This window comes from Podarcis gaigeae (assembly GCF_964106915.1).
Source record: "Podarcis gaigeae genome assembly, chromosome: 3".
Classification (NCBI taxonomy): domain Eukaryota; kingdom Metazoa; phylum Chordata; class Lepidosauria; order Squamata; family Lacertidae; genus Podarcis; species Podarcis gaigeae.
The window spans coordinates 59,059,111-59,086,041 of NC_139680.1; the positions used below are offsets into that span (position 1 = coordinate 59,059,111).

Below are 26,931 nucleotides of genomic sequence, written 5' to 3' on the forward strand. Positions count from 1 at the left end.
CTGCATAGCAGTGGGTTGGAATCAGATGACTCTTGCAACTCTACAATTCTATGGTTGTGTGATACCCTTATAGCTGGGGGATTTTCCTGGTTTGTGGTCAGCTCCCACACCTATTGTTTCCCTCTGCAGGCTTGATCTACCATTGAATAAAGTGACCATTATTCAGTCCAGCTACATATGCACAAACCTTCATCTCAGCCCTTGGCCCTTGGGTGAGAGTGAGGGTGAAAGATGGGACACAAACAATAAGAAGACTATGGCTATTCTCGAACGAGACTTAAAGTGGTATTCTACTGCAAGGATGCTTTTCTGCAGTGAGGTCAGTGTCGAAGTATTTTGAAAATCCCTTCTGTAATCCAAACAAGCAGAAAAATCATCCTACCCGCACCTCTCAGACTTTCTTTGTTTTATTAACACAGTTTTTTAAAAACATGCATCATGATCTCATCAAGAGGTTTTGAAATCGTGCCTTTCAATTAGAGCATTATGTGAAACAGGACAGCCGTAGGGATTTGGTGCAAAGGCTTACAATGGAGCATCTGTAAAGATTAGGTAGTTCCTTGTGTGCGGGACAAATGCCTTAATGTGAGGAGGATCACAGGAAATTTTAGTCTATAAGCTTTCAAAATACATTAATAAAGGGATTCAGTTCTAGCCAGAACATTCACAAGGAAAGCAGATGCCATGTCCTTAAATCACCCTGCTGAATAATCTAGTACAGTGTCCCCATAATCATCATCTCCCCCTCCCTTTGCCTTCATGAGGGTTATGCTCTCTCAACCTTGGTGGCGATGGCAGCTACTATAAGGCTAGTGGTATCCAAAGTTTTGTCCTGCATTTTCTGCCCCCCTGCCAACCACTCTCCATACATTTATGAAAAAAGAAATTGTTTTGTTGTACCTGCTTTATTGCGATGCCCAGTCCCATAATCATTATCAAAAGACAAATCTGGCCCATTCATTGGGTCCCAGATGAGCAGTCAATCTGCACAGTGAAGTAGGCTTCTGCTGCAGATCTGCTCAACGAATGTGTACGGTCCGCAACTAGGCTATACAAAGACGCTCTGATGTATCTGCTTAAGTGAGCTTGGTATATCTGGGCCACCTAAACATGGTCCCTACCTCTTCTAATCTGGGGCAAAGGTGGGAATTGTAGTGATTATTTGGCATAAGAAGTGCATTTGTTAGTAGTATCAAAAACGGAGGTCACATTGCTGCTACTGATGGGGAAGTAGAGGGGGAGCGGCAGGGATGTTGGTGTGATGCAATTGCAATGGTGGGACCATTAGATTGGCTCAACCAGGGCATTTGCACTGCATTAACCTCACCATTGAAGACAGGAGTGCCTGGCGTGCTCTGGTCCATGGGGTCACGAAGAGTCGGACACGACTAAACGACTAAACAACAACAACAACGAACCCCACCATTGCATCCCCCACTGACCTAATAAGCAGCAGTAACTCAACAAACCAGAGGTCAGGTGAGCATTGCTGCTCTACCATGCCATCTGCTACTGCACACCACATATTTATTTATTTATTGCATTGATATACAGCCTATATAGTGAAGTCCTCATGGTGGACTCTGGAAGTTTGCACACATGGCAGTCAGCCTAACATTAAGCACAAAAGTAACTATTTCACAGCAAATGTACACACCATTTTTTTCAATATTCCCTTCAGTTTTCATGCAAAACAAATACTTCCATTAAATATACACACACCACCATTAGTTAGTCATTTTAAATATGAGAAAAAAAGATCCTCAGCATGTGTTAGATTTCCATTCTTTGTAAATCCATGTGATCATCCAAAGGATTTGGAAGACTTAAGGTCTACGCACAGTACAAATGCAAAAGGAATAAGAAGAAATAAAACTCCTGCATTAAAGAGCTTTACTGGAAGAATAAGCTGGGATAAACTGATCATTGCTGGCACTTAATGTTCTTTTTCTGTTGCAAAATGACATTAGCACTCCCAGAGAATGATCATAATGACTAATTGAAAGCATTATTGTTTACCGGTTAGCTGCTTATTTTCTGTCAATGGCAACAAAAGATTACAGCTAAACATTTCCAGAAGGCAAAATGACCTTTATTGTTTTCTGTTTGAGGCAGGTTCATGTTTTCGTTTTAACTGTGGAGAGATTCTGACAAGGTCAACACTGCTATCCCTAGCATCACATAGCATCTCAAATAAAGTGTGCCCATACATCACAAATGGGTCCTGTTTAACTTTTGGGACCAGTTCCAGGTTACGGGAAAAGCAGTAATGTGGGGAAATACATTTGCCAGAAATCTAACGCTCTGAAATACAGTGAATCATGTCCAAGAACATTTGAAATCTCTGATTTATATGCCCTTTCTTGTTCATTTTTATCTGTTCATTTTAGTGTATTCATATACCATCTTTCTTCCATTATGGAACTCAACGCAGCAGCCTTCTCCCATCCAGGAGTCATGAGTATCCAAGGTAGCTACAGTCGCAAAACATGGGTAGAAAGCCAAGGGGTTTGCTAACTGCTAAAACAATGGGCTGTCTCATAACCCTATGGTTAGACTCCCCTTCTTCAAGAAATAGGGCTGGGAATTCAGAGAAGGAATTGCCATCAGGGCCAGCCCCAGATGTACATGCAGTGGCGTAGCGTGGGGGGTGCAGGGAGGCCGCCCGCACCGGGCGCAACATCTGGGGGTTAGAGTTAGGGGGCGCAAATCCACGGGTTAGGGGGTGCAAATTACTTGCCTTGCCCCGGGTGCTGACAACCCATGCTATGCCACTGTGTACATGCAACAGCAGAAGCACTTGAACGATAGGCTACCATTGTGCTAGTAACTCTCCAGGCTCAGTTCTCCACATTCCACAGAACTTTGTGATGTGTTTAATAAAGAAAACCTCACAAAAATTCACCAACATGTGTGAATTTATCCCAATATCAACATTTTTGCAATGCAAATTCCCCTGATAAAATGCATTTTGAATACTATTTTCAACAATATATACATTTTATTGCACACTTTATCCTAGCATATGCATTTTTGCACACATTATGGGGCTAGAGTACAGCATTGCAAAATTCAAGAAAGAGTCTGAATTTTGAAGGATGGATGTGTTTTGGTTTGTGTATTCTTTCAGAAAGTGTGAATTAAGTAGGCTCACTTTTAAATGACTGCATGGAATGCTTGCTGTTGACTTGATAGGCATCATGGGAAATTATGGGTGAAAGTTACTGAAATTTATTTAGGATCCAGTATTGTGAGTTTTGGAGTACCTTTTGTGAAGTTTATGCACACCTACTTTGCTGTTAAATCATACTTGTGTTGCTACAGTCAGCTAGCATACGGTGTAAAAAGAATTCATTCAAAGTGACTTCTAGACAAAAGTGCTTTTTCTCCAGGGCTGTGTTCAGGGAAACTGAAATGTTGTGCATTACAGCACTGTTTTTCGGTTCCTACTTTGACCTTCACTACCACTAGGAGGGGGAAAGGTCATTCAACACCTCCTAGTCCAGGGCCTACGTGGCCAGAAGGCTGGACTGTTCTCAACAGTATAAAAACAAGTTAGGTTGCTTGTTATTATTTTTATAACTGCCCCTCAGGATGCAAAATGCCAAGGGCAACATACTAAAAATATAGGTACTATTACAGCAACTTCAAGAGAGGCTAAATTAAAATGCTTGGAGACCAATGCCAACTGTTTCCTGTGCTTTTGCAAAAGAGAGATTTAGTTTCCCTGGCAGACTGGCAACAAATGGGTTATAATGGGGAGCAAGGCATGAATATTATTGCAGGTCTTTTTCCAACTTAACCCATGTGAACTGTGCTAATGACCACACAGTGATAAAACTATTGCTCCCTCCTTAGTATAAAGCTGTCTTTTATGGGCACATTTGGATTTGAAAGCAGACTCCCTTGTTGGGTTTAAATAAGGAGGTCTCCTTGGCAATCAGACTCCAGCTAATTAAAACCTGTCCATCTGTTTAGCATCTGAATGAAAGATTTGCAACTGGAAAGTGACCATGAGGCAGCAAAAACATTTTTCTAAAAAATAAAAACAAAAACATTCATGGAATGTCAAGGGCCCTCCAGGAATATCAACTAAGAAAAGTCACTGCAAAACCAGCTCATTAGCAGACGAATCAGAAAATAGCCAAGTGACGTTTACCACAAAAGCTCATTTAAACCCAGACATTTCATTCTCCACAGGTTTATCAGAAGCTGGGATTTCTTTCCCCCCACTCCCCAGCCCCGGTAAGTTATGCTAATAGCAGAACAAAAAGTCCATGCTTCCAAATGTGCATTGTGAGGAAATTCTCTGAATATTACAAATAACTGCATAGCAAAATCTGGTGGTAGTTTCTTCTCACACCTGCACCCCAGCCTAGTGCCAAGATGCACATACATCTGTGTAGTCGCATTGTTTTCAGTGGATCTTAAGTATACATTTGATATGCAGTAGAAAGTGCCCCATCAATAAATATATTTGAATGGGCTTGGTATTCACCTATGTGGCTGCTGTTGAATGATAACAGAGATTTTGTTGTTGTTTAGTTGTTTAGTCGTGTCCGACTCTTCGTGACCCCATGGACCAGAGCACACCAGGCACTCCTGTCTTCCACTGCCTCCTGCAGTTTGGTCAAACTCATGTTGGCCGCTTCTATAACACTATCCAACCATCTCGTCCTCGTGTCATCCCCTTCTCCTTGTGCCCTCCATCTTTCTCAACAACAGGGTCTTTTCCAGGGAGTTTTCTCTTCTCATGAGGTGGCCGTGGCGAAGGGGCTTCAATAACTCAGAGAAGCTATGAGCTATGCCGTGCATGGGCACCCAAGATGGACAGGTCATAGTGGACAGTTTTGACCAAACGTGATCCACCTGGAGCAGGAACCGGCAAGCCACTCCAGTATCCCTGCCAAGAAAACTCCATGGACAAAGATAACAGAGATACACTAATGCAAACCTTTTGGACAGGAATCCCTTAACAATACCTCACAAAATAAAACAATCCACTGCCTATCCTAATTAGATAGCAGCAGCTGGAGTGGAACCTTCTATCTAATGAAGGATTGCATTTCTTACATAATGGGGAACCAGTATCCACACCTGCTGCCATGGTTAAATATTAGATGCCTGTCTGGTACTCCAAGCTCCGAGGGCCTTCACTGCGAGAAGTGAAGTTACAGGGAACCAGGCAGAGGGCCTTCTTGGTAGTGGCGCCCACCCTGTGGAATTCCCTCCCATCAGATGCCAAGGAAATAAACAACTATCTGACTTTTAGAAGACATTTGAAGGCAACCCTGTATTGGGAAATTTTTAATGTCTAATGTTTTATAATTTTTAATGTATTGTAAGCCACCCAGAGTGGCTGGGAAACCCAGACAGATGGGCAGGATATAAATATGATAATAATAATGATAATGATAGGTAGGTTAATTTAAAATATCAAAATATTGTCATTATTTTTAAATGCAGTGGTATCTTGGTTCTCAAAAGTAATCTGTTCCGGAAATCCATTCGACTTCTGAAACATTCGAAAACCAAGGTGCTATTTCCAATTGGTGCAGGTGCCCCAGAAACAGTAACCTAAAACCACATTGGATGTTCGCCTTCCAAAAAACATTTGAAAACCGGAACACTTACTTCTGGGTTTTCAACGAAATGTCTGAGTACCAAGGCGTTCGAGAACCAAGGTACCGCTGTAATGGTTTAATTATATATTTAGATTGCAACTTATGGTGTGCAAATTGTATTGCATTGGACCTATTCTACTAGGCCCCAATGGCAAAATTGATACAGCACAAGCAGTGAAGACATACTTTGGCTTATCCACCAACTGCATTTTTGCAGCATGATCCTGCAGCATCCAGGCTATGGAATGGCAGAAGCCTTGGCAACGTTTACATCATCATTGCAAGAGGGGGTGTCCGCGGGGTTTCTGTTCATTCGTCCGTTCGTCCGTCCGTCCATTCATTCGTTCATAATATTTATAGACCACCTTTTAGGGCCAAACCCTGATAGCTGCATTAGCATAGCTGCAGTGAGCCGGTCATAAGAGCTGGATCAAACCAAATGTATGTCTAGTCCAGCATCCTGTTCCCCACAATGACCAACTAGATGCTTATGCCATAAACTTTATGGAGAGCCAACAAGAAGGTCCTGGATACAATTGCCTTCTCCCACTGTTGTTCCGCAGGACTGGTATTCAGAGGTGTGCTGCTTCTGCTTCCTGGAGGTAACATGCAATCATTTGGACTAGGCCAGTTGTGGCCTTGTGTAGTTCAAGATGCTTCTTACCCATTCCTTCAACCCTTTCCACTTTTAATATCTGTAATATTATAAGGCAGCCTTTTATATGGCCCGTTCCCTCTTAGATGACCCTTGCCTGAAACCATGGAAAGTGTCTGCCAGACATTGCTAGCAATACTGGACTGGGTGGACTAATGGTCTAACTCAACTCAACCTTCATATGTAATAGCTCAGGTCAGTTGAAAAGCATCATACATCTGCAAACTCCTGAAATATATTCAAGCACTATACTCTAGATAGATGGGAAAGTCTCCTTTTGGTGGAGTACTGTTGACTTCATTGAACTTTTCACTGGGGTGAGTTTTGCTTCCTGCACTTACAAATTGCTCATTCCCACTACCATTGGCAAGCAACTGCAGTATCGATGAGATCATTGTTTGCTCTTTGGAGTTTATAGAAGGGAGCTGCAGCCGGATCATTTCCCTCATTGTCAGATTATTTAATCAAAATGTTGTTTAAGTTTACAGTATTATAAAAGAAATGTCGCTCTTCTGGTTTATTGTTCATCATAGCAAATAATCAAACCGCAACTAAGTAGAAGGCTTGGTAGATTCCACCCCCCCTTTTTTTCCCTCTTTAGCATACCCTATGTTTGAATATGAGAGTGATTAAAATCCATTATGTTCTGGCAGAAATTCACTTTCTTCTGGCTGGGAATGCCGCCTGAAGAAAGTGAGAAAGCAAAATCAGGGAACAAAATGTTTCCTGATCCCAAGCTGCACAATTCCTCCATGTGTTCGTAACAGACTGTGCAGCAAGCAGAGGCCTCCGAGGCATGGCGTCCCCTGTTACCTGCAGTTATTTTGTGGTAGAAACTGCCACTTGAAAAACCGTGTCACAGGCTTGAATCCAACTAGTTATTGCACAGGCAGAATGCCTTCCACGTAACTTAATTTCCACCTCTGTGTATTGCATGCACCTCCACAATTCCCCCATCTGCTCTCAGTTTCCTGCACCCCTATGGAGAAGATTTGAGGGGATGTGGGGTGCACACAGAGGGAGGAGAGGAGGGGAAGTTCTGTTGCGCAAGCAGAAGCCATTCCGTGTCAACGGCGCTGTCAGTCAAGGAATGTACAAAATGAGGAATTAACTCGTTGTTGTCTAAAGTACACTTATAAGTTGGGAAAAAGCACGTCTATCAGTCCTTTGATTCTCAACTACTCCTAGGTGTGCACTCGATGAGGCAGTTGCAGCAAAAGAGAGGCCCTGTCCCAACTTCAGCTTATCCATCTTCCCCACCTGAGTTGTGTGCAAGCAGGCAAAGATTACATCTGTGTGTAACCTGCTTCTGCTCATCCCTCTACAATTCTACCTGGTCCTGGGAGACAGTGGAGCAGGAGAAGTAGGGGCAGGAGGAGGAGGTGAGGAAGCCCTTGTGTCTACACCAGCCTTACTTATCTCTCCCTCCTCCTGCATCAAGTGTCCTTCACTCTCCAATCCTGCAACTTCTCCTGCCTCTAACTCTTGTCTCCTGGCTGCTACAGATTCCCCCAGACCATGGCACCCTTCTTGCAAGTCATTTCCAACCCCACTTCACCTGGTGCCCATGTATCAGTATCTGACCACCACCCCTGAGTGCCCAGCCAGTCCCTGACATCCCGCTCACTCAGTGACTCTGTTGAGTCCAAACCTTAAAATATAAATATGTATTTGTTTAGACAGCACCCATCATTATGTAGCTGGAAGGGAGACTGTTCTTGCACTTGCGGGTTTTCCACAGGCATCTGGTTGGCCACTGTGAGAACAGGGGGCTGGACTAGATGGGTCACTGGCCTGATCCTGCTTGGCTCCTCTTATGTTTTTATCAGTGAGCATGACCCAGGGGGATGTCATGATCCTGAGGCCTGCCTCCCCATCTTATCCAGCCCTGAGGAAAAGAACTATTCACTAGGAGTGGGGAATGCTCAGAATTACCAGACTAACAGTTCTGAAGCTGCTGCTGCAAAAAAGGAAAACAGATGACGACCATTTTACTGTGTATCCAGCTTGCTTTCTGAATGCCGGTAATGCAATCTGAGAAACATGTTTACAAATATTTCAAACCCTCATGAATCTTGTGAAGGAAACAAAATAGCAAAGGACAGGAACTCTGATCTTTATACACGATATGGGTGTAACTAATGATACAAGACTACCACATCTCCCATCTGTGCTAAAGATGTACTAAAAATAATAACAAAAATAATCACGTCATTGTTTGAGGGGGGGGGGGGCGTTTGGAAGCAGTAATGTCAGCAGCCCTACAGAAGCCAGAGAGTGAGGCAATGTCTTGCCGCAAGTCAGTGATAATGGGTAAGCAGACCTACAAATTGAAGACCTCCCAAGCTAAATGGCATGTGAGCAGTCCCACTGTCAACGCTTTTGAGCAGCTGATATCCTTCTCAGCTGAATGCTGAATCCCTTGCTTTGATTTGTTTACCAGAAAACTGTAGGAAAACTTTGAGATCACCTCACAATAATTCACATGGGCGGGGGTTCATTTGCCAAAGATGGTCAGGAATTTTAGTAGGTATGAATTTGTAAAAACTAGGGAAGAAGATAGGATGTTGTTAGCCAGTCCTTGCAATGAAGGACAGTGTGATTTATATGGTGGAAATCCCTCAGTATCTCTGTGGAACAAGTAAAGTAAAGGTAAAGGGACCCCTGACCATTAGGTCCAGTCATGACCGACTCTGGGGTTGCGGCGCTCATCTCACTTTATTGGCTGAGGGAGCCGGCGTACAGCTTCCAGGTCATGTGGCCAGCATGACTAAGCTGCTTCTGGCGAGCCAGAGCAGCGCACGGAAATGCCGTTTACCTTCCCACCGGAGCAGTACCTATTTATCTACTTGCACTTTGACGTGCTTTCGAACTGCTTGGTTGGCAGGAGCTGGGACCGAGGAATGGGAGCTCACCCCGTCGCAGGGATTCGAACTACCAACCTTCCGATCAGCAAGCCCTAGGCTCTGTGGTTTAACCCACAGCGCCACCCACGTCCCTTTTGTGGAACAAGTAGTGCTGTGCAGAAACCTGTCCTCCATCAGGTCGCATATAACTTCTCTGATACCATCATGAGCACCAAACATCATGAATGCACAAGAAAAGGGGCATCTGGATGTTCCCCCTGCCCTGTCTCGGCCCTATGATTCAATTGAAACTGTCATCCCATATCTAAAATTGTGACTGGCTAGTGTTCCTCCCCCCCTCCAGGCCGTGTTCCTTGTATCTCATAAATAAAGCACGTCTCATTGCTGACCCAAAGTAATGTTTGTCACCTTTGTCACTGCTTCTGTGATCTGCTGCCCACACGGATACTCACGTGCAATGGTAGCCACCTCAGAAGTAAAAACAAACAACTCCTTTCAGTGTTTTGGTGTTATTTGCATGCAAAGTTTATAAAGGAGCTACTCACTGGAATACTAAGAAAGATAAACAGATGGCAAAACTCTAAAGCCTGTTTCTGGAAACCTACTTGGAGAGAACAGCTAATCCATTGTTCAGAGTCTGAAAAATATTATGAGTCTGGAGTGGGAAATGGATGTGGAGAGAAATCCAAGAAAACAAAGTTCAAGGAGCAGAAATTCACTGCGGCTTTCCTGAACCAGGCACAGAAGCCCAAATGTAGAGGAGAGACCATGTGGGCATGTAAAAGGTGTGCATATGGGGCAGTGGAATGGGGAGGTGCATAACCAGAAGACAGCAGCAACATAACTGGCTCTCTAAATTCAGAAATGCCAATATAAGAGTTTCCCCAGCCTGATGGGTAGAACTGTTTGTTAAGGGTTAGACTGAAAGCAGCAGCTGTTATGGCAACAAGGTGTGCCAGTTACATAACCATGGCAGAGATGTAAATGGAAAGGCAAACTGAGCTTTATTTATATCGGCCTTTGCAAATTAAAGAGGAAAGGAAGGAGGGACAGACAGATGAACAGAAAACTGTCCCAAAAGTCAAAGAAGTATGAACTTCAAAGGCTAGCTGTGATTTGGTTTGTGCGTTGTTTTGGAAGGTGTGAATCAGGTAGGTTTGCTTTTAAATGTGAGCTGAATTTCTCCCCATCCATACGTGCAGGAAATTTTGTCCACTACTGATCTTATTGGGGAAACCCTGATATGTTTCCCAGCAACACAGTTTGGAATCTGTGATTCTAACAGATTTGGGTCATAACTAAATGTTATGGAGACACACGACTGCTGCCAAAAATGGCATCCCTGTGCTCAGTCCTGCTCTAATCCCTTGTAACATCTTGTGAAACTCTGCGTTGAAGTAATCATTTATTTGGGCTTTCATCAGATTGGACCTCTGAAAGAATTCCAGCTGACAAACATTGGTAAATCCCAGGATTTGCACAGTGAGAAGGTTGATACTGAGTTTCGTCTACTAGAAGAGAGGTAAATATTTAGCCCTGGCTATTTTTATCTAAGCCATACTTGGACAAGTGCCAGAGTAAAGCATCTAAGCAAGGCAAGGCCCTGAAGGAACACTGTGAACTCAACCAGTCCCCCACCCCAATAATTTATTTTTCTCCGCAACTTTCTACTCAGAAACAAAAAAGGATGCAGACAGGAAATAGGATTCCACATAGGAGTACAATTAATAGGAAATGACAGGCATAGCTGGAACTTATAAACGGCGATCTTTGTATTGGCTAAGAGTTGTTGTTGGCATCTGTCTGGTCTCGAGAGACAATGGAGTGCTCCTCCAGGGGTGAACTTAAACCGCTGCATTAGCAACACTGAAGTGACCTCCCTGGGTCACAAGCCTGGGCAGTGTGAATGGAGATCCTGGTCAGCCCACTTGACAAGACATCCCCCCTTTGTCCTTGCTGATGTGGTCCAAAGAAAAGCAGAGCAATACATTTGGCACCAGCTTGGCAGCAGGAGTTGCCGGAAGGAGGCGTCCAAGTCACCTTGGGGACTCCAGTCCATATTTTTGTAGGATTTACTCCTTAACTTTTTCTTCTCCCAAAAAACATGCCTCACGACAGTGGATGTTTAGGATCAAAGTTTTCCTCCTCCTAGATGGGCTACCTTCCCAAGTTGATGAATCCCATCTATCTGGGCAAGACAGGCTTGCTCAAACCTGGCCCTTCAGAGGTTTTGAGACTACAATTCCCATCATCCCAGACTATTGGTCCTGCTATCTAGGGATCATGGGAGTTGTAGGCCAAAAACTTCTGGAGGGCTGAGTTTGAGGAGGCCTGGGCTAAGAGTAAGGTCTGAAAATCCTCTATGCCCACATAATGTGGGATGCACTTTCTCCAGTATACGCCCACATGTCCAAGTAGCTGTGGTGGCATTCATGTTTATCACAGGCCACTTGGTTTGGATGTGATAGGAAGATGCTTTAAGATAACAGTTACTTTACTGGAGGCAAGCACCTAATAGTTTGAAATAGCTTGCATGAGAAGGGAGGGGCCTTGTTCTCTTCCCTACTGTCTCTTTGGCCTGTGAACTCATGGAAACAAAGAAACCAAACCATTAAAACCAAACCCACATGCTCACATCTAAGTTTGTGCCAGACAAAGCAAAGGGGAAATGGAGAGTATTCACCCACCTTAGTCAATGTCCAGCATAATAATTAGGAAGGGGAATTTAGTTCACTTCCTGATCATCTGTTGATTACACATTCATTCTGATTTGTTTGTTGGCGTGATATCACTTCAAGCAATCCTACGCCTAACCCATACTTTTCAATATACTTTCCTGCCACCTCTTTTATCAGAAAAACTCCCACTCTCTTTTTGGGATGGGGGAACAGGTTTGTTGAGCAAGAGCACCAAATCCACTTTAACGGCATAACCCAAATTTGCCAGTAAGTGATTCAATCCTACCTCAAAATAGTGATGGACCCTAAAAGATCTAACAAAGAAACTAAGGAATTACTTTCCCAAAGAAACATACAAGGAACTTTACACAGGCTCTTCTTTTTCTGGGAGCACAGGACTGGATGAATTAACTTGTGGAGAGTTAACTCTCAGAGCAGATTGGCATGTGCAATTTGGTGCCATTTCCCCCCTTTGTGTGATGTCCCCACTGTGCAGAAACGGACACATTCAAAGGGGAGGGAGAACATATCTATTTTTAGGGGAAAGTGCCTCCACATAAAAAGCAGCCCCAGGCTGTGTTTTGCTGATGCTGTGAACAGAGGCGTTACTAAATACAGATGTTAGATGTTGTGTCTGTCATGTTTACTTTTTGAGTGGTGTGGAGCACCATGCAGAGACCAAAATAAACTCAAAGTGGACATGCAGATTTTGTTATTCTAATAGCATCATATATGCACTCAAAAACACTCATAAATATATGGAAAAGTAATTTTCAGATCACAGCTTCATCCCAAGACCTAAAGCCATCCAGGGCAAGCTGGAACAACAGTGTAAATTCTTTGTAGCAGAGGCTTTTTCCTTGAATAAATATGTAACAAGCTTAGACCCATGAAAAAATGTTCATGGTTTGTGCCAGGTTAAATCAGATGCACATCAAAATGTGCATCCGAGAACAGATGCTGTCTAATAGAACAGCTTTGCTGACAACATCTGCATTTAGATGGGCTTCCAAATGCCCATTTGAGAGCAGGTGTTTTATAATTATATGGCACTGATTTCTGCAGAATGAGCACTTGGATACAAAACTGTGCGGCTTCTACTAAAAGCAATGCATCACCAATAGGCTGTATCTCCACTTGACTGCATATATGGATGTGCACTCAGCTTATCCCACCGTCCTTTAAATTTGCAATTTACAGTATATTTGGGGAGTAAGAAAGGAGCTTGGACGAGGTGGGCCTGGGGAACTCCTGCTCTGACACCAGTGTCCTGTCCTGCAATTGCATGGCTGACTTGCATGAGGGAGAAACTAGTACATGGAGGAGATGCACTTATCAACAAGCATCAAATCCACGCCCCTCCCCTTCCAGACTGCAGCAGGGCTCTGCCCATCACAATTTAAAGGATCTGGTAGACAAGTGGGAGCTACCTGGGCTCAGAGAATTTGAGTTCCACATTTTGTCCTATCCCTTCTTCTTCTTCCCATTACCTTTAAGACTGATGGGGTCCAAGATCTCAAACCAAATTATTTGCTTTTAGCATCCAGTTACATAACTGCATAAGCAAGCAATTAGAAAATAAATGGCAGACACATTCGCTCATGTAGCATTCTAAAATAAAACCGACAATATTTTTCCATGCTAAGAAAGATGTAAACAAATTGTTCATAGGTGAACAAAGATGGTTTAGGGGGTAAAAATAAGTAAATAAATAAATAACTGTCCTCCTACAAGGTAGGGTAAAGGAACTGGGCATATTTAAGCCTGGAGAACAGAAGAACACCAGGGGAGAGGAGGATGAGTACCTAAAAGGCTGTCACAAGAGGACAGAGACTTGTTTTCTGTTGCCCAACAGAGTAAGGCTAGAAGTAAGGGGTTTAAATTAAATGAAGAAGGGTGAACACAGGAACACAGAAAGCTGCCTTATACCAAGTCAGACCACTGGACCATCTTCTGACAGAGGCTATCCATGGGTTTAGACAGAAGGTTCCCCCAGCCCTACTGGGAGATGCGGAGAATTGAACTTTGGACCTTCTGTACGGAAAGCAGAGAAGAAACAAGAGCACATAGCGCTTGTGTCTGACTGCGAAGTGCAGCTTGAAAAGAAAAAGAGAACTTTTTTTTTTAAGAGTGGGAGAAGTTGGCTAGGAAAATAAGAGACATTCCCGAAGGTAGGCCACAATTTCAAACAGATACGCTTTGACTATGCTGACGTTTCAGCTGACAGTGTCCCTTTTACTCTAGCTGACTGTGGTACCTACAAGGGCTTCCTCTTCGTGAGACCAGCTCTTGGCAGGCGCTCGCCCTCCTGTTTCCCAGTGACGAGAGCCTCTGCTGCTTGTTCATTGGTTAGCCTGTCGTCACCAGCGTCTGGAGGCTTTTCCTGTGGAAATAAAAAAGACATGGGCAGGAGAGCAGACATATTTGGTAATGTTTTGCTTCAGAGTTTCCTTTTTCACAAGGCTTTTGCTTCAGCAGCAAAAATTCTAGAATGCAGTTTGGGGAGCAGGAAAGAGAATGAGAGCAAGAAGACCTTGGAACTGATTCTAGACAGACCTCAATGCTTATAAATTTGTCAAAGTAAGCCAGTTTAAAAAAACAAAACATGAAGAAGCCTTCTTATTTAACTGCAGGAGATGGTGATATTTAAATAAGGAGACAAACCAGATCACTGGTCCTGTTGAGGATTACAATTCAGGGCAGCTACTTGCTAGTCTTTCAAACAGTCCCTGGCCTCATATTGTCATCATCCTCTGTGCTACCCATGTTGTAATTTTAATGGCTTTTTAACAAATAGAACTGAAACATTAGAAAAGATTTTAAGCAGCTTACGAGGGAAACAGTCTGTTCATAAAGCACAATGCCCTTATTTATCACAGGACATCTTAGGTACTTCTGCTTATTCCAGTCAAGTATTTGAAACAATTGAAGCCCACTTTCCAAGACACAAGTGAACAGCACAGTTGACCACTTCATATATATTTGTTGACTGAGCAAGATTACACGGAAGTAAGCACATTCAGAGAATAGGCTCTCATCTACTACTACACTATATCACTCTACCCAAAGCCATCCAGCCCACTGTGTATAGAAGACAACAGTTTCTAAAACCCATAGTACATCAGGGATCCATGGAGTCGCTTGCAACTATTAGTTATACTTTGTGTAAAGAGGCACCTTATTTCATTGTCCTAAACATCTATCCAATCATCTCTTGAAGTGGGTGCCCAATAGTTTTTTTTGAATTTTCAGAGCCAATAAGTGTATTTCTGTATTTGTTTTGCCTTGCCCTGCTCATGATTGCCTGCTTTAATTCAGCATGATTACTCACTGAAATATGATGACATTGCTAATATACTGAGCTCTGCCCCTTTTCAATATGCTAGATCCATATACAAAACTTAGCCCTGTCCTTTCTCCCTTTATTGGATTAACAATAACATAAGCCGGCACTCCAGAAAGTGTTTATTTAGGACACAGTTTATTGCATTAAAAGGAAACTCAGAAATCTGGGAAGACCTTTTGGATGCCAAGAACCTCTCTTGTTCTTTCTCTTTTTTGGAAGGATTGCCATTGGTTTTGAGAAAAGAGCTTCAGGAAAAATATTATTCAAGTGAGATAATTTCTGTCTCACCAAAGAGTAATTTTCTTTTGACATCAAATGTATCTATCGGAACTCCCTGCTGTCTTCATTACTAACATCAGTGCATGTGGCTTAATTTATTCTCCCTGATGTTGCAAATTCTTCTCTTCAACCCAAATGCAGAAGTTTGAAAGGCAAAAATAAACTTAATTTGTGGTAAGTTCTCTGGAATGTTAGTTTTCAGTCCCTAGGAATGTTTGGCCATGGAGGATCGTCCTTTCTTCAGACAGTGGAGGTTGGAAAGGGTGGTCCCTCAGAAGCATGCCAGGCTTGTAATTCCATTGGGTGGTGTCCTGCATTAGTCATACTCAGAGTAGACCCATTAATTTCAACGGGTGGAAGTCAACTAATTCCTAGTCAGAGTGCCCTCACTGAAATCAATGAATCTAAGTCATGTTGATTCACTTCCAACAGGTCTATATTGTGTAGGACTAGCATTGCATACCATCCAATGGAATTAATGTTGGGCATCACCCATTATTCACACATAACACTGTTCTCAGGGCTGCAGTCCTATACTGTGAGTAAACGCCAATGAATTCATTGGGGCACACTTCTAAACAGGCATTACACAGCTTAGCTCAGTTGGTTAGACCATGGTGCTGATAGCACCCAGGTTGCAGGTTGAACCTCCTATGGGGCAGATGCACATTCCTGCATTGCAGAGGGTGTGTGGACTGGATAATCCCCAGGGTACCTTCCAACTTTATGATTCTTTGTATAGGATTGTACTGTCAGTAAGGTTTCACAATGACAAACCCAATAGTGTGGATTTGGGAATATTTCCCTTAAGGCTGCTAGCTGATGTTTTTATTTCAAAGGTGGTAATTTCAACTATCCATGTACAGTATTTATCTACCTACATGTATAACAACAACAACAACAACAATTTTATTATTTATAACCCACCCATCTGGCTGGGCTTCCCCAGCCACTCTGGGCAGCTTAAAGCATATGTATGCATGATGTCCTTTCCTTTTAAAGCAAAATCTTTGTTTTCAGGTGTGAATTTGGTTTTGATATACTTACTATTTTTTGTTTGCACTTGTCGTTACATTCCTCGAATGCATCCGATGGTATGAATGCGACTGGCTGAACAGGATGTGATTTCGTTCTTTCAGCAGATGTATACTGATGTACCAGGGAATCTGGTTCTCTTTGATGTGGCATATTATATTCCATTGGGTCAGTGGAAAAAACCAAATACTTGTTCTTCTTAGTATCGGAAATACTTTCTTTTTGCTGTGCAAAAAGCAAACACAAAAGTATTGAAATGAATTTATGCCAGCAAAAGGTGGATGTTCATGATATTGTTTCCATCGTTTATTCCATTTTCACCCATTGCTTGGATAAGTTATTCATAGGACTTGTATGTTCCATTCCCACTTGTTCAAATGGCAACCCTAGATGTATAGTGTGTGTGTGTGTGTGTGTGTGTGTGAGAGAGAGAGAGAGAGAGAGAGAGAGAGAGAGTGCGAGAGAAAGAGAGAGCACAAAGATGTTCAAGTGAGTGCTACACTAGGCCTGCATATATTGTGATCCACTAGGCTGAATGTTACCTATCCACGGTTCTGTGTTCAACCAGGGAGTCAGGGACTTGATGAACTTCCTGCTTCTGCTCTTTGCTTAGGACAAGGGATATGTGTGTGTGTGTGTGAAGCACCACAATATTCAGCTGGCAGGCTACATTCAGCTTGGTGGGTCACACATTAAACAATTAACATTATAATGCAAATCTGTCCCCACACACCCCTCCTGTATCAATTGTGCATGACTGGATTGCAAGTTGTGGCCAACAGTGTCTTTTCTTAGTCCCAGAGTTTCCAGGACGTCATGGAAGAGCAGTTCTATTTAACAAGGCAGAGTGAAAGTCCTGATGGTTATTATTAGCAAGTTTAATTCAGGATTGCTCTTAATTTACCACTGTATCCAATCCACAATACATATGTTGAAAATGTCCTTCGAGGTGTCTTTGGCCCTCTCAATATTTGTTGGCAGGAGGGCTGCCCACCCTCAAGATGGAGGGGATGGAGGAGGCTGAGCGCAAAGCCAAGTGTGTGAGAGGAGGAGCTGAAGACCACTGAACCCACTCTGCGCTTGGTTTCCTCCCAAGAATGTCACATAGTGCACATGGTGTGTGCACATGATGTCACACACCGGGCGCATGACATCACACACAAGCAAGGCATGAAGTTCACATGACGTAACACATGCATGAGACGTGCTGGGCCCCCTCAATCTTGGACACAAGACGGCACCTCTGGTAAAAGTAAATCAATCAAATTCAGTTCCTTTCCCCATATTAAAGTCATGCTACAATTAATTCAGGCCACTTCTGCATCTAAAATCACCAGTGTAGGAAAAAATTGCAACATACCAATGTCAACTCATAACACAAAGATTTAGGAGGGCTACTTCAACGACACAATTATTATTTCCCCAGTACCATCAGTGCTTTAGAAAGCATTGTGAGTCCATGGAACATATACCAGACTGCCTGTCTTCTATACTGCATGAAGTGAGAAGGACAGAAGAGAGACAAAGGTAATAAAGGGATATATATAGTAACATGCTGTTACACACACACACACTTATACAGTCCATACTTCCAGACACCTTCTCTTAGGTTTCTGGTAAGCATCTGAATATAGAAATATAGGAACCAATTACTTGACACCTTCCTAGCATATCACTGCAAGGTCAGGAAGGACAGAAATTTTGATTTGGCAGGAACTAAGCAACTGGCTCTGTTTATGTTGCTTACCAAGGAGATTGGGTGTAGCGCCATCAGATCACACATGCTTTGCATGCAGAGGGTTCCAGGTTCAATCCCTGGCATCTCCAAGTAAGCCAAGAAAAGATTCCTGCTGGAGACTCTGTAGAGCCATTGCTAGTCAGCGTTAACTGACGGCAGCTTCCTAAAGGCAGCATGGGAGGATGGTTCAAACAATTCAAAGGGACTGTAATGTTATTATTATTTTAATCAAACATCTAGAGCATTTCAGGTCTGGTGTTTGTTTGCCTGAAGGGAAATGGTTTGCAAGGCTTGTGGATTTATTACACATTTTGGGGAAATGGTTGGAAAATGCATTTATCAGACAAAGGCAACCTTTGTCTCTTTCCCGTCCATTTCTGCTCCTTCTGCTTTTTCTATACAGATGCACACATACCACAGAACTGAACAAGTTCTCTTTTTTTAACTGTTTGTCTTTTGTTTACTTTATTCTTTTACACCTGTGTGTGTGTGTGTCTCTCTCTCTCTGTGTGTATGTTTTAAGGAAATAACTATTTTGGGGGTTGCCATATGGACTCAGAGGTCTCCAACCATGGAATCTTCCTTGAAATGGGACAGAAATAGCTGCCTTCAAATAAACTGTGTAACTAAACACAGATGGCTGTTTCATGAAGACACAGCACTTTATAAGGTAGACAGGACCACACCCACACACAGTGAATCTCCCCTGTTCCAGTTTCATTGAAGATAGCACATCCTGTGAAAGCAAACTTTGCTGATCACTGGCTTAGAGAAACATCATGTAGCCCCATGAATCATCACCATGAAAAAAGTTTCCATGCCCTGTAGTTTATAAAACCCTAGACATGGTTTAAGGTGGATAAACCTGAAATCTGACCTGGCTCTTATGTGTTCATTTCAAGTTTGGAGATTTTCCCCTCTATCCCCTAATTGTCAATGGTGCAGTTAAGATATTCTGGTAGTCAGATTACTTTTTTAAAAATAGCTACCCCAGTTTTGGAATATTGAGGAACATTTCTTAATTAGGGAAAAAGAACATGCTACAGAAATTATAGGAGGCACACACAACTGATCTCTCTTGGTCTTAATGAAAGAGAAACCTATGGCTTTGGAGCAAAGAGCATCACAAAAGTCCTGATGACATAGGTGAGAATCAGAAATTCAGCTGGTAACAAAAAATATGTACAGTACAGAAATACAGCGGTATGAAAAATGTATGATGAACTGTGCAAGCTAACATCTGATGCACATAGGATGCCCAGCCCAATCTAGCTGTGAAGGCAAAATATTCCATAAAATGCTGATAATTCTACTGGATTGTACAGTGAGCTATGAAATTAAGGAAAGTAATAAATAAGTAAAACAATTACACTCCAATTACCTATTATAGATATTGTAGCTGTGACCTGTGAGTGATTGTGAACTTAATTGCAGTAAGTAACTCTTAATAAGATAATATCCAATGTTACTAATGGTCAGAGTAGACCTACTTAAATCAATGAGTTTATGTAACTTAGGCTCATTGAGTTCACACTGAGTCTACTCTGAATATTACTGGCATTGGCTATCACTGATAACTTTCTAAACCATTTGGTTTTACTTGGTTCAATGCTTGCTTTCTAATAAAAAGGTAATTTTGCTGCAACCAGATGTAATGGATCTTGTAATTGTACAAAGGAAATCATTTTTAGATGTTTCAACAAAAATACTAAAATGTCTAAAAGTAATTGAGCAAGCATTATTTGCACAGCTGTTTCGTTCTCCCTTTCCCAGAATATTTTGGCTCTATTATAAAAGCTGGATGTAGTGGATAAAGTCACCTGTAGATTCAACACAGAACCAGCAACTCCCATGCATGTTTATATATATATATATATATATATATATATATATATATATATATAAATATTGAGCACTTCCTATAGCCACAGCCGCCCTTGCATAGCCATCCTTATATTTACAATGACCTCTGACTTAAACAGAAAACCCCAGTCTGTATATAGTACATGATATTGCAAATTTCCTTCCAAATTTAACAAGTAGGATTTAAGCACTTCTGTGTAAAAATCTACTAAAATGCATCCGATTTTTGTTCTCACTTGTAGGGGCAAACTTTCCATGCCTAATTTGCTGCTAACTTCAGATTTGCCAGTTGATTGAAGAGATACAGCTGACAGCAATGAGGTTTCTTTATTTGGATCACTATTTACTTCATGAGTTCCTGAAAGAATTGAAGAACAGAAATATAATTGACAAAATCTGTTAAAACCAAATGTAATACAGGAGGGTGAATAGTGTGTGTGTTTTTTAATTACCAGAGACATGTGCTCCCTATATATCGGAGCATCTTTTTTATTTTTTATTTACTTGGTTTACTATTTCTCTGCCTGGGTAACTTTAGATCGCTCAACGTTATCCTGATGTCAGTCAGCAACTTGCAGCTCCTCAGTGTTCCTACAGCAGAGGTGGGAAACCTGCGGCCCTCCAGATTTTGCTGGACTCCAATTCCTATCATGTCAGTGTTCAGAGATGATGGGAATTGTAGTCCAGCAATACACAGGGCAGCATTCAATTAACCCATCCTGCCAGCACAAGGATTTCTGGTTAGGCAGTGGGACTTTCCCCTCTGTTCTCCCCCTGTGTGCACCCTCCCCAAATCTGCTCCAGAAGGTTGAGAGAACCTCTAGAACAGATTTAGGGGGCACACTGCGGGGAGGAGGGGGGAAATGTTCCATGGCACAAGCAGAAAAACTTGTGCCAATGGAACATTCTTGTAGAGCTGCTTCAAATGCAACCCATCACTGTTCCACAGTGATAAAGTTAAATCTTAAACGTGGTCAAGTATTTCAGAGGGAATAGAGACGGACTTCCGGGTTAGCGCGATCGGGTAATGGCGGATTCCCTCCGAGCTCCGGAGGGAATCGGCTCTACTGAAGACAGGTCTTGCTGCGGCGGCGACGCGGGGACCCTTAGAAACCGCAGGCGCTGAAGCCTGCGGACTTGGTGACTCGGCGGGCACTTTAAGCGCCCCCCGACCCACGAAGAGCCTTTTTAAAGGCTTTGGAGAGGGTACGGAGAGTGGCGTGGTGCTGTGAGTAGACCGCTACTTCAGTGGAGTGAAGCCGCGAGCCATGGCCGAAGAGCGCTGACTTTTTTCCTTGAACATTTGGACTTAAAAAGAAATAACCCGTGAGTAGTACGGAATTTGGACTTGAAAATTTCTTTCTCTTTGAATTTGGTACGATCGGGGAAGTGTTAAAAAGGAAGTCCGCACCCCCCTTTTTGCAGACACTTAAAGCAAGAACCGGATAACTAAGGTGGAGAGACTACCTTTCTCTGTGTGAGATAAAAGTTATTAATTCCACAATTGACATTAGAAGTTTTGAGCTGGAGGTTAAGAACTGAATCTTAGAAGTTGATGTGTAACCCCCCCCCCAGACCCAGGAGCGATCCGCGAGTGAGCCTGTTGAGGAGACAGAAGGAGTTTGACAGCTGTCAAACGAGCTGTCAAACGAACTGCTTAAGCTAGAAAAAATTGTTACCTATTTTGCAGACCAGATGGGTTACATTTGATTTAAAGTTGTTGGAAACAATCAAGAAATAAGTAATAGTAATTGATTGCTGGAGAAGGATTACTAAGTAACAAGAATCCCTCTAGGGGGGATTCTGAGGCACTACAATGGCTGCAGATGGAAAATTACAGGCCGAGTTGGAAAGAATGTTCTTTCTCGTGGGAAAACTTCAGGACCAGAGCACAGCTATGGCTACAATGATTGTGAGCTTGAATTCTAAAGTAAGCAATCCTGTTGCCTGTGTTAAGGACTTGACAAAAGAAAACTCTGCAGTTGAACTAGAAGACGTGACAAAAGAAAACTCTGCAGCTGAACCAGAAGAGATATTTTCAGAGTCAGAAGAGAGGGAAGGAGGAGCGGAGATATTTCAGGAGGAAAAGGCCAACCAAAAACCTACAAATGGGGAATACAAAGAAAATAAGATACGGATAATGAGAATTTGGTTGAAAAGCAAGGATGAAGAAGACAGAGATCCCCTTATGGGGGGATTGAAAGAACTATGGATTACAAATTTGTGCAAGATGAAAGTGGGAGCCCTTGGGACATTTGGATTATTTGGAGTTAAAAGAAGTAAGAAACAGGATCGGGGCTCCGCTTTCGAATATGGAGGGCTGGTTGGAAGAAACACTGATTTTACTGGGATAGAGCTCCTTCGAGACTTGGTGGCCAGCATAAAAGATTACCAACAAAATCGACGAAGAGGGACTGATAGAGATTTGAAGGCCTCGGACGTGAGAAACCCAGGCTAAGAACTGATATTATGGACACCTTTTGGGGGGATCAAAACCTGGAAAGAGGGGGGGTGAGAGTTTTTTTTATAAGGTTATGATTTTTATGTCTAGCTATTATGTTCAGTAACTAATATGATAATTGAGAAATTGTTGGAAGGGAATTTAGGTCGACCTTTGGAAAGGATGTAATGATTATAATGGATCTGTATAAGTTAAAATTGGATAATTAAGAAGAACTAAGTTTTTTTTAAAAAATGATACTAATATTGTAAAGAAAGGAGATAAGAACTTGCTGAACTAACTATTGGAATTAGGATGCATGAAGGGGGGATGCGGGGAAGTCAGAGAATGTGGTTATGAAAGTAAGAATTTGAAATTGTACATGTTTGTGTCTTTGTGTTTGTTATATCTATATAAAATGTGAAAACTCAATAAAAAAACAATTAAAAAAAACAGAGGGAATAGAGACGATGGACGGGAAGCTTTTTAACATGTTTTCTCAAACGAAATTCTCTGATTGGGACAATTGAACGTTAGCTCTTTTTGAGCACAGGCTTTCTGAGTGGCTTGTCTCCTATTAAATTGCCATTACTCACTTCCAACAAAAGAGAGCTGTTCAGCTCTTTCTGGTTTAAATCAGTTGGTTTTATTCATTGATTTTGGGACAGGATTAGTGGAACAGATTGGTCGGGAACGCCAAAAATGAGAGAGGTATCCTCGTATGAGGAATATTACTTTTCACACACATTAAATCAAATTAACCCTTGTTCCTTTCGATCGGTAAAGGGGATGGCCAGATGCAGCCAAGGAAAACACTTTCAGTCATTTCCATGGCTGTTTTAATTGGCAAAGCCTGCATGTCAGATTACTCTGTAATCCATACAAGAATGTTGTTGGGAAAAGATGAAGCATGCCTGACTTATCAGCCATATTCATCCTGGTTTCCTCAGAACATTGCAGCTGCAATGGACTGAAACTGGCAGCTCTTGGAGCGTTCTCAGACCAAGGACCACAAAAAGGTCTCTCTCATAATCATATCCTTACGGAAATGTCTCGGAACGCAGGCACACCTTGATCCACCATAATGAGGAGAGGCAAACCATGAATTTGAAAAGAAAGGGGGGAAAGGCTGGCTTGGATGCACTTCAATGAAATGGTTAGGTCCTAATTAATCTTACATGTTAACTGAACTGGAGCCAAGTACGCTTTAAAGTTGTGAAGTCTGGCACCCAAACCATTCCAGGGCCAGGAAAAGGTAGTCACAGGAGATTGGTATTATGAAGGGCACTGGGTTGCCAGCTACTGAGTGAGCCCTGGAAATCTTGGCACAGTCCCACTTGCCTTTAGTGCGTTCATCTGACATTAAAAACCCCCTCATTTTTCAAGTTCTTCTGCACACAGTCAAGATACAGGCAAGACACAGGCAAGATACTTTTTTATATAATGAAAGCAGAAAATATTTTTGAGAGCCATGGTGTATACCGGATTCTGTGCATCACACAAAAGCATGGAGCAGATGTTTTAAATGGTTTCAAAAGGGCAGCTGCCAGAGAAAGGTGGTCTGTCATGTTTTGGGGGCAATTTTTCTTCTAGCCAATGTCAAAAATGAAAGTTCGTGTTAGCATGAAGAAAATGCATTGTTAACAGCTTACACACAAACAAATTTCATGTACAGTGACTGATTCTGTGTGGGATTATCTGACATAGTAGTGATGTAGCACCTGTAGCCTTAAAGAAAGGCAGTATCTGTCCATTTTTATTTGAAGGCGAACATATATTGTTAGAAATCAGTGGTTTCCAAGATTCCTGGGTTTCCTCCTTATTAGTGGCCCCTCAATACAAAGATCTATAATGAATATGATGAACAAGATTCCTTTTCCTTGATGTCCTGCATGGAACTTGATGATCTGAAATAAGATCCCTTTAAAATAAGGAGTCTACCTTAAAATAAAGGTTGTCTGGAAACTCTTTTTGTCATGACCCAAAGTAAGGTAAGGGGTGTGCTACTGATGCTTTGATTTACTTAGTCATCTTCCCAGTACTTTACAGTTCCAGAAACTTTCCAGCCTTGTCATCCACACACTGTTTTGGAAAATATCATAGAAGCATCATTTAGAATAGGATTTTCCAAACTTTCTAAAGTTTACAAAGCCTTTATGGGGTTTTTTTAAGGACCCACTGACTTGCTGTTAGGTAACTCCTTCATGTTGCAGATTTATTCCTTCTAAAATGAAGTTTTGGGGCGTTGAAGATTTCCCCTTTTTCAGATGCTAAAGCTCCAAAGAGTCCCTGGGTCTTGAACTGCCAATTTGGCAAAGCTAGTAGTTGTGCATTTAATACCGGGGGGGGGGGGGGGGGAGGACAAAATATCTTTCAAACAACGATGGAACCAGCTTGTCCCTGAGCTCTTATTGTTATTACATTTTGACCACACAGTGCTTCCTCAGTCAGAGATCTCTGTGGATTACTTGGGCAGGCATTTTACAACCTATCACTCAGAGGTTGAAACTGCTGCCATTTCACCTTTTGACTTTTTCACTCAAACAATTAAAAAAGCATATTCTTTCATGATTCTTTGCAGATTATTTTAAGTGAGTCCAAAGTTGTCTTTCTGTCCCCGCTGCAGTGGCAACAAAGATGCATTGTAAAGCAGAACTGTTTGCTTGACACCAGACCTGTTCAAAAAAGAGGAAACGCTAACCTTTTCCCCCACTCAATTGCTGTAAATGTTTCACCTTATGAAAGCAGTATACAAAAGTGCTTAGGAATCATTTTAAAAAAATGGGGGGGGGAATAGAACCCCGATCAATACCTGTCATCCTCTTTGCAACAACTCCCCTATCCTCAAGGTAACAGTCTGGGGCAGGTATATGACCAAAACACATTTTTAGTTCTGCCCTAAATGTGTTTTAATTCTCTTACTTTTCAAGAAATATATCAAAGAACCTTAGAGAGTCAATGAGAGAAAGGTTCATTTAGTCCAGCATCCATTTCTCACAGTGGCCATCCATATGCTGATAGGGAGATGCAGAAACAGGACATCTGTGATGCTACATTTTTCCTACCTGTGAACCCCAGCAACTGATATCCAGAGGCAGATCTTCTCCAACTGTGGCAGGAGAGTGATTCATAAAGTATGAATAATCATTTTTTAAAAACTGTGTTCCCTTATTTTCAAAGGAGTAATGCATTTCCCTGTATTTTTCCTTTGAGTTTGCAGCTAGTCCGACAAAGGGCAGCAGAGCCACCATGGGGCTGAGGCCACCAGGACAGTTGTACTGGACTCAAACACAGCTCCTAGTAAAGTTCTGTGGAATGTATGGTGTGAGAACATATCTCCAGAGGCCTCTGCAAGAGCCCTAGGTCATGGTCTTATGTTAGCTACATACCTGCGAGTAAGGGATGTGGGTGGCGCTGTGGTCTAAATCACAGAGCTTCTTGGACTTGCCAATCAGAAGGTCGGCGGTTCAAATCTGCACAACGGGGTGAGCTCCTGTTGCTCTGTCCCAGCTCCTGCCTACCTAGCAGTTCGAAAGCATGCCAGTGCAAGTAGATAAATAGGTACTGCTGTGGCGGGAAGGTAAATGGCATTTCCGTGCGCTCTGGTTTCCATCACAGGGTTCCCTTGCGCCAGAAGTGGTTTAGTCATGCTGGCCACATGACCTAGAAAGCTGTCTATGGACAAACGCTGGCTCACTCGGCCTGAAAGCAAGATGAGCGCTGCAACCCCATAGTCGCTTTTGACTGGACTTAACTGTCCATGGGTCCTTTACCTTTACATACCTGCAGTGGAATGAAGTGGTTGAATGGACTGCAAGTCTCCATGCTGCAGGTAAAGGGTGCCATTTTTTAATTCTCCTGTATGCAAAAAAACAAACAAGCAAGCAACTCACTGCCAGTAAAAAAATTATTGATGAAACATCACGTGATGTCTCTGCAAACAAATCAGAAGGAATACTAAATAAATATCCATTATCATCTAACCTCCCCACAAACTTTGTATAACAAATCAGGATGTATGTTCAATAAATGAGTCACCTGGAAGTGACCTAAGCCAGTTTCAGTCTCAGCTCCTCATTTATACAATGGGAATGATGCTACCTTCCTTTCTAAACGGAGGTACAGCATTTTCAAATTTCAAGTACTATCTAAACGATAAATATTGCTGCAGCAGAGCAGAGTGCCCAGTATGGCACTTCTCAGCTCTTTGGTATAATGGCTCATCTAAGCCAGGGCAGTCCGCAGATGAGGCAGCAGCAGGAGTCCTTCAAGTGGAACCCTGAATAGCTGAACTCAAAGGATAGATGGGAGTCAAAAGGAACAGGGTGGGAAAGAACAGTGATTCCAGCTACAATAACAATGCAATTCTGTGCTTAGTTAATTTTGGCAGTAAGAATATGGTAATA

General features: G+C 42.3%; 1 protein-coding gene across 1 annotated transcript in view; it reads right to left on the reverse strand.

The window, feature by feature from the left end:
* The window catches only part of LOC310840888 (uncharacterized protein), a 118,152-nt gene that overhangs the window by 44,758 nt on the left and 46,463 nt on the right, over positions 1-26,931 (reverse strand). The window contains exons 11-14 of the mRNA XM_083731087.1: positions 26,309-26,383; positions 20,322-20,443; positions 16,497-16,709; positions 14,086-14,207 (exon numbers count right to left, since the gene is read on the reverse strand). Of these exons, the coding sequence (XP_083587213.1) occupies positions 14,086-14,207; positions 16,497-16,709; positions 20,322-20,443; positions 26,309-26,383 (532 nt within the window). The remainder of the gene's footprint in view (positions 1-14,085; positions 14,208-16,496; positions 16,710-20,321; positions 20,444-26,308; positions 26,384-26,931) is intronic.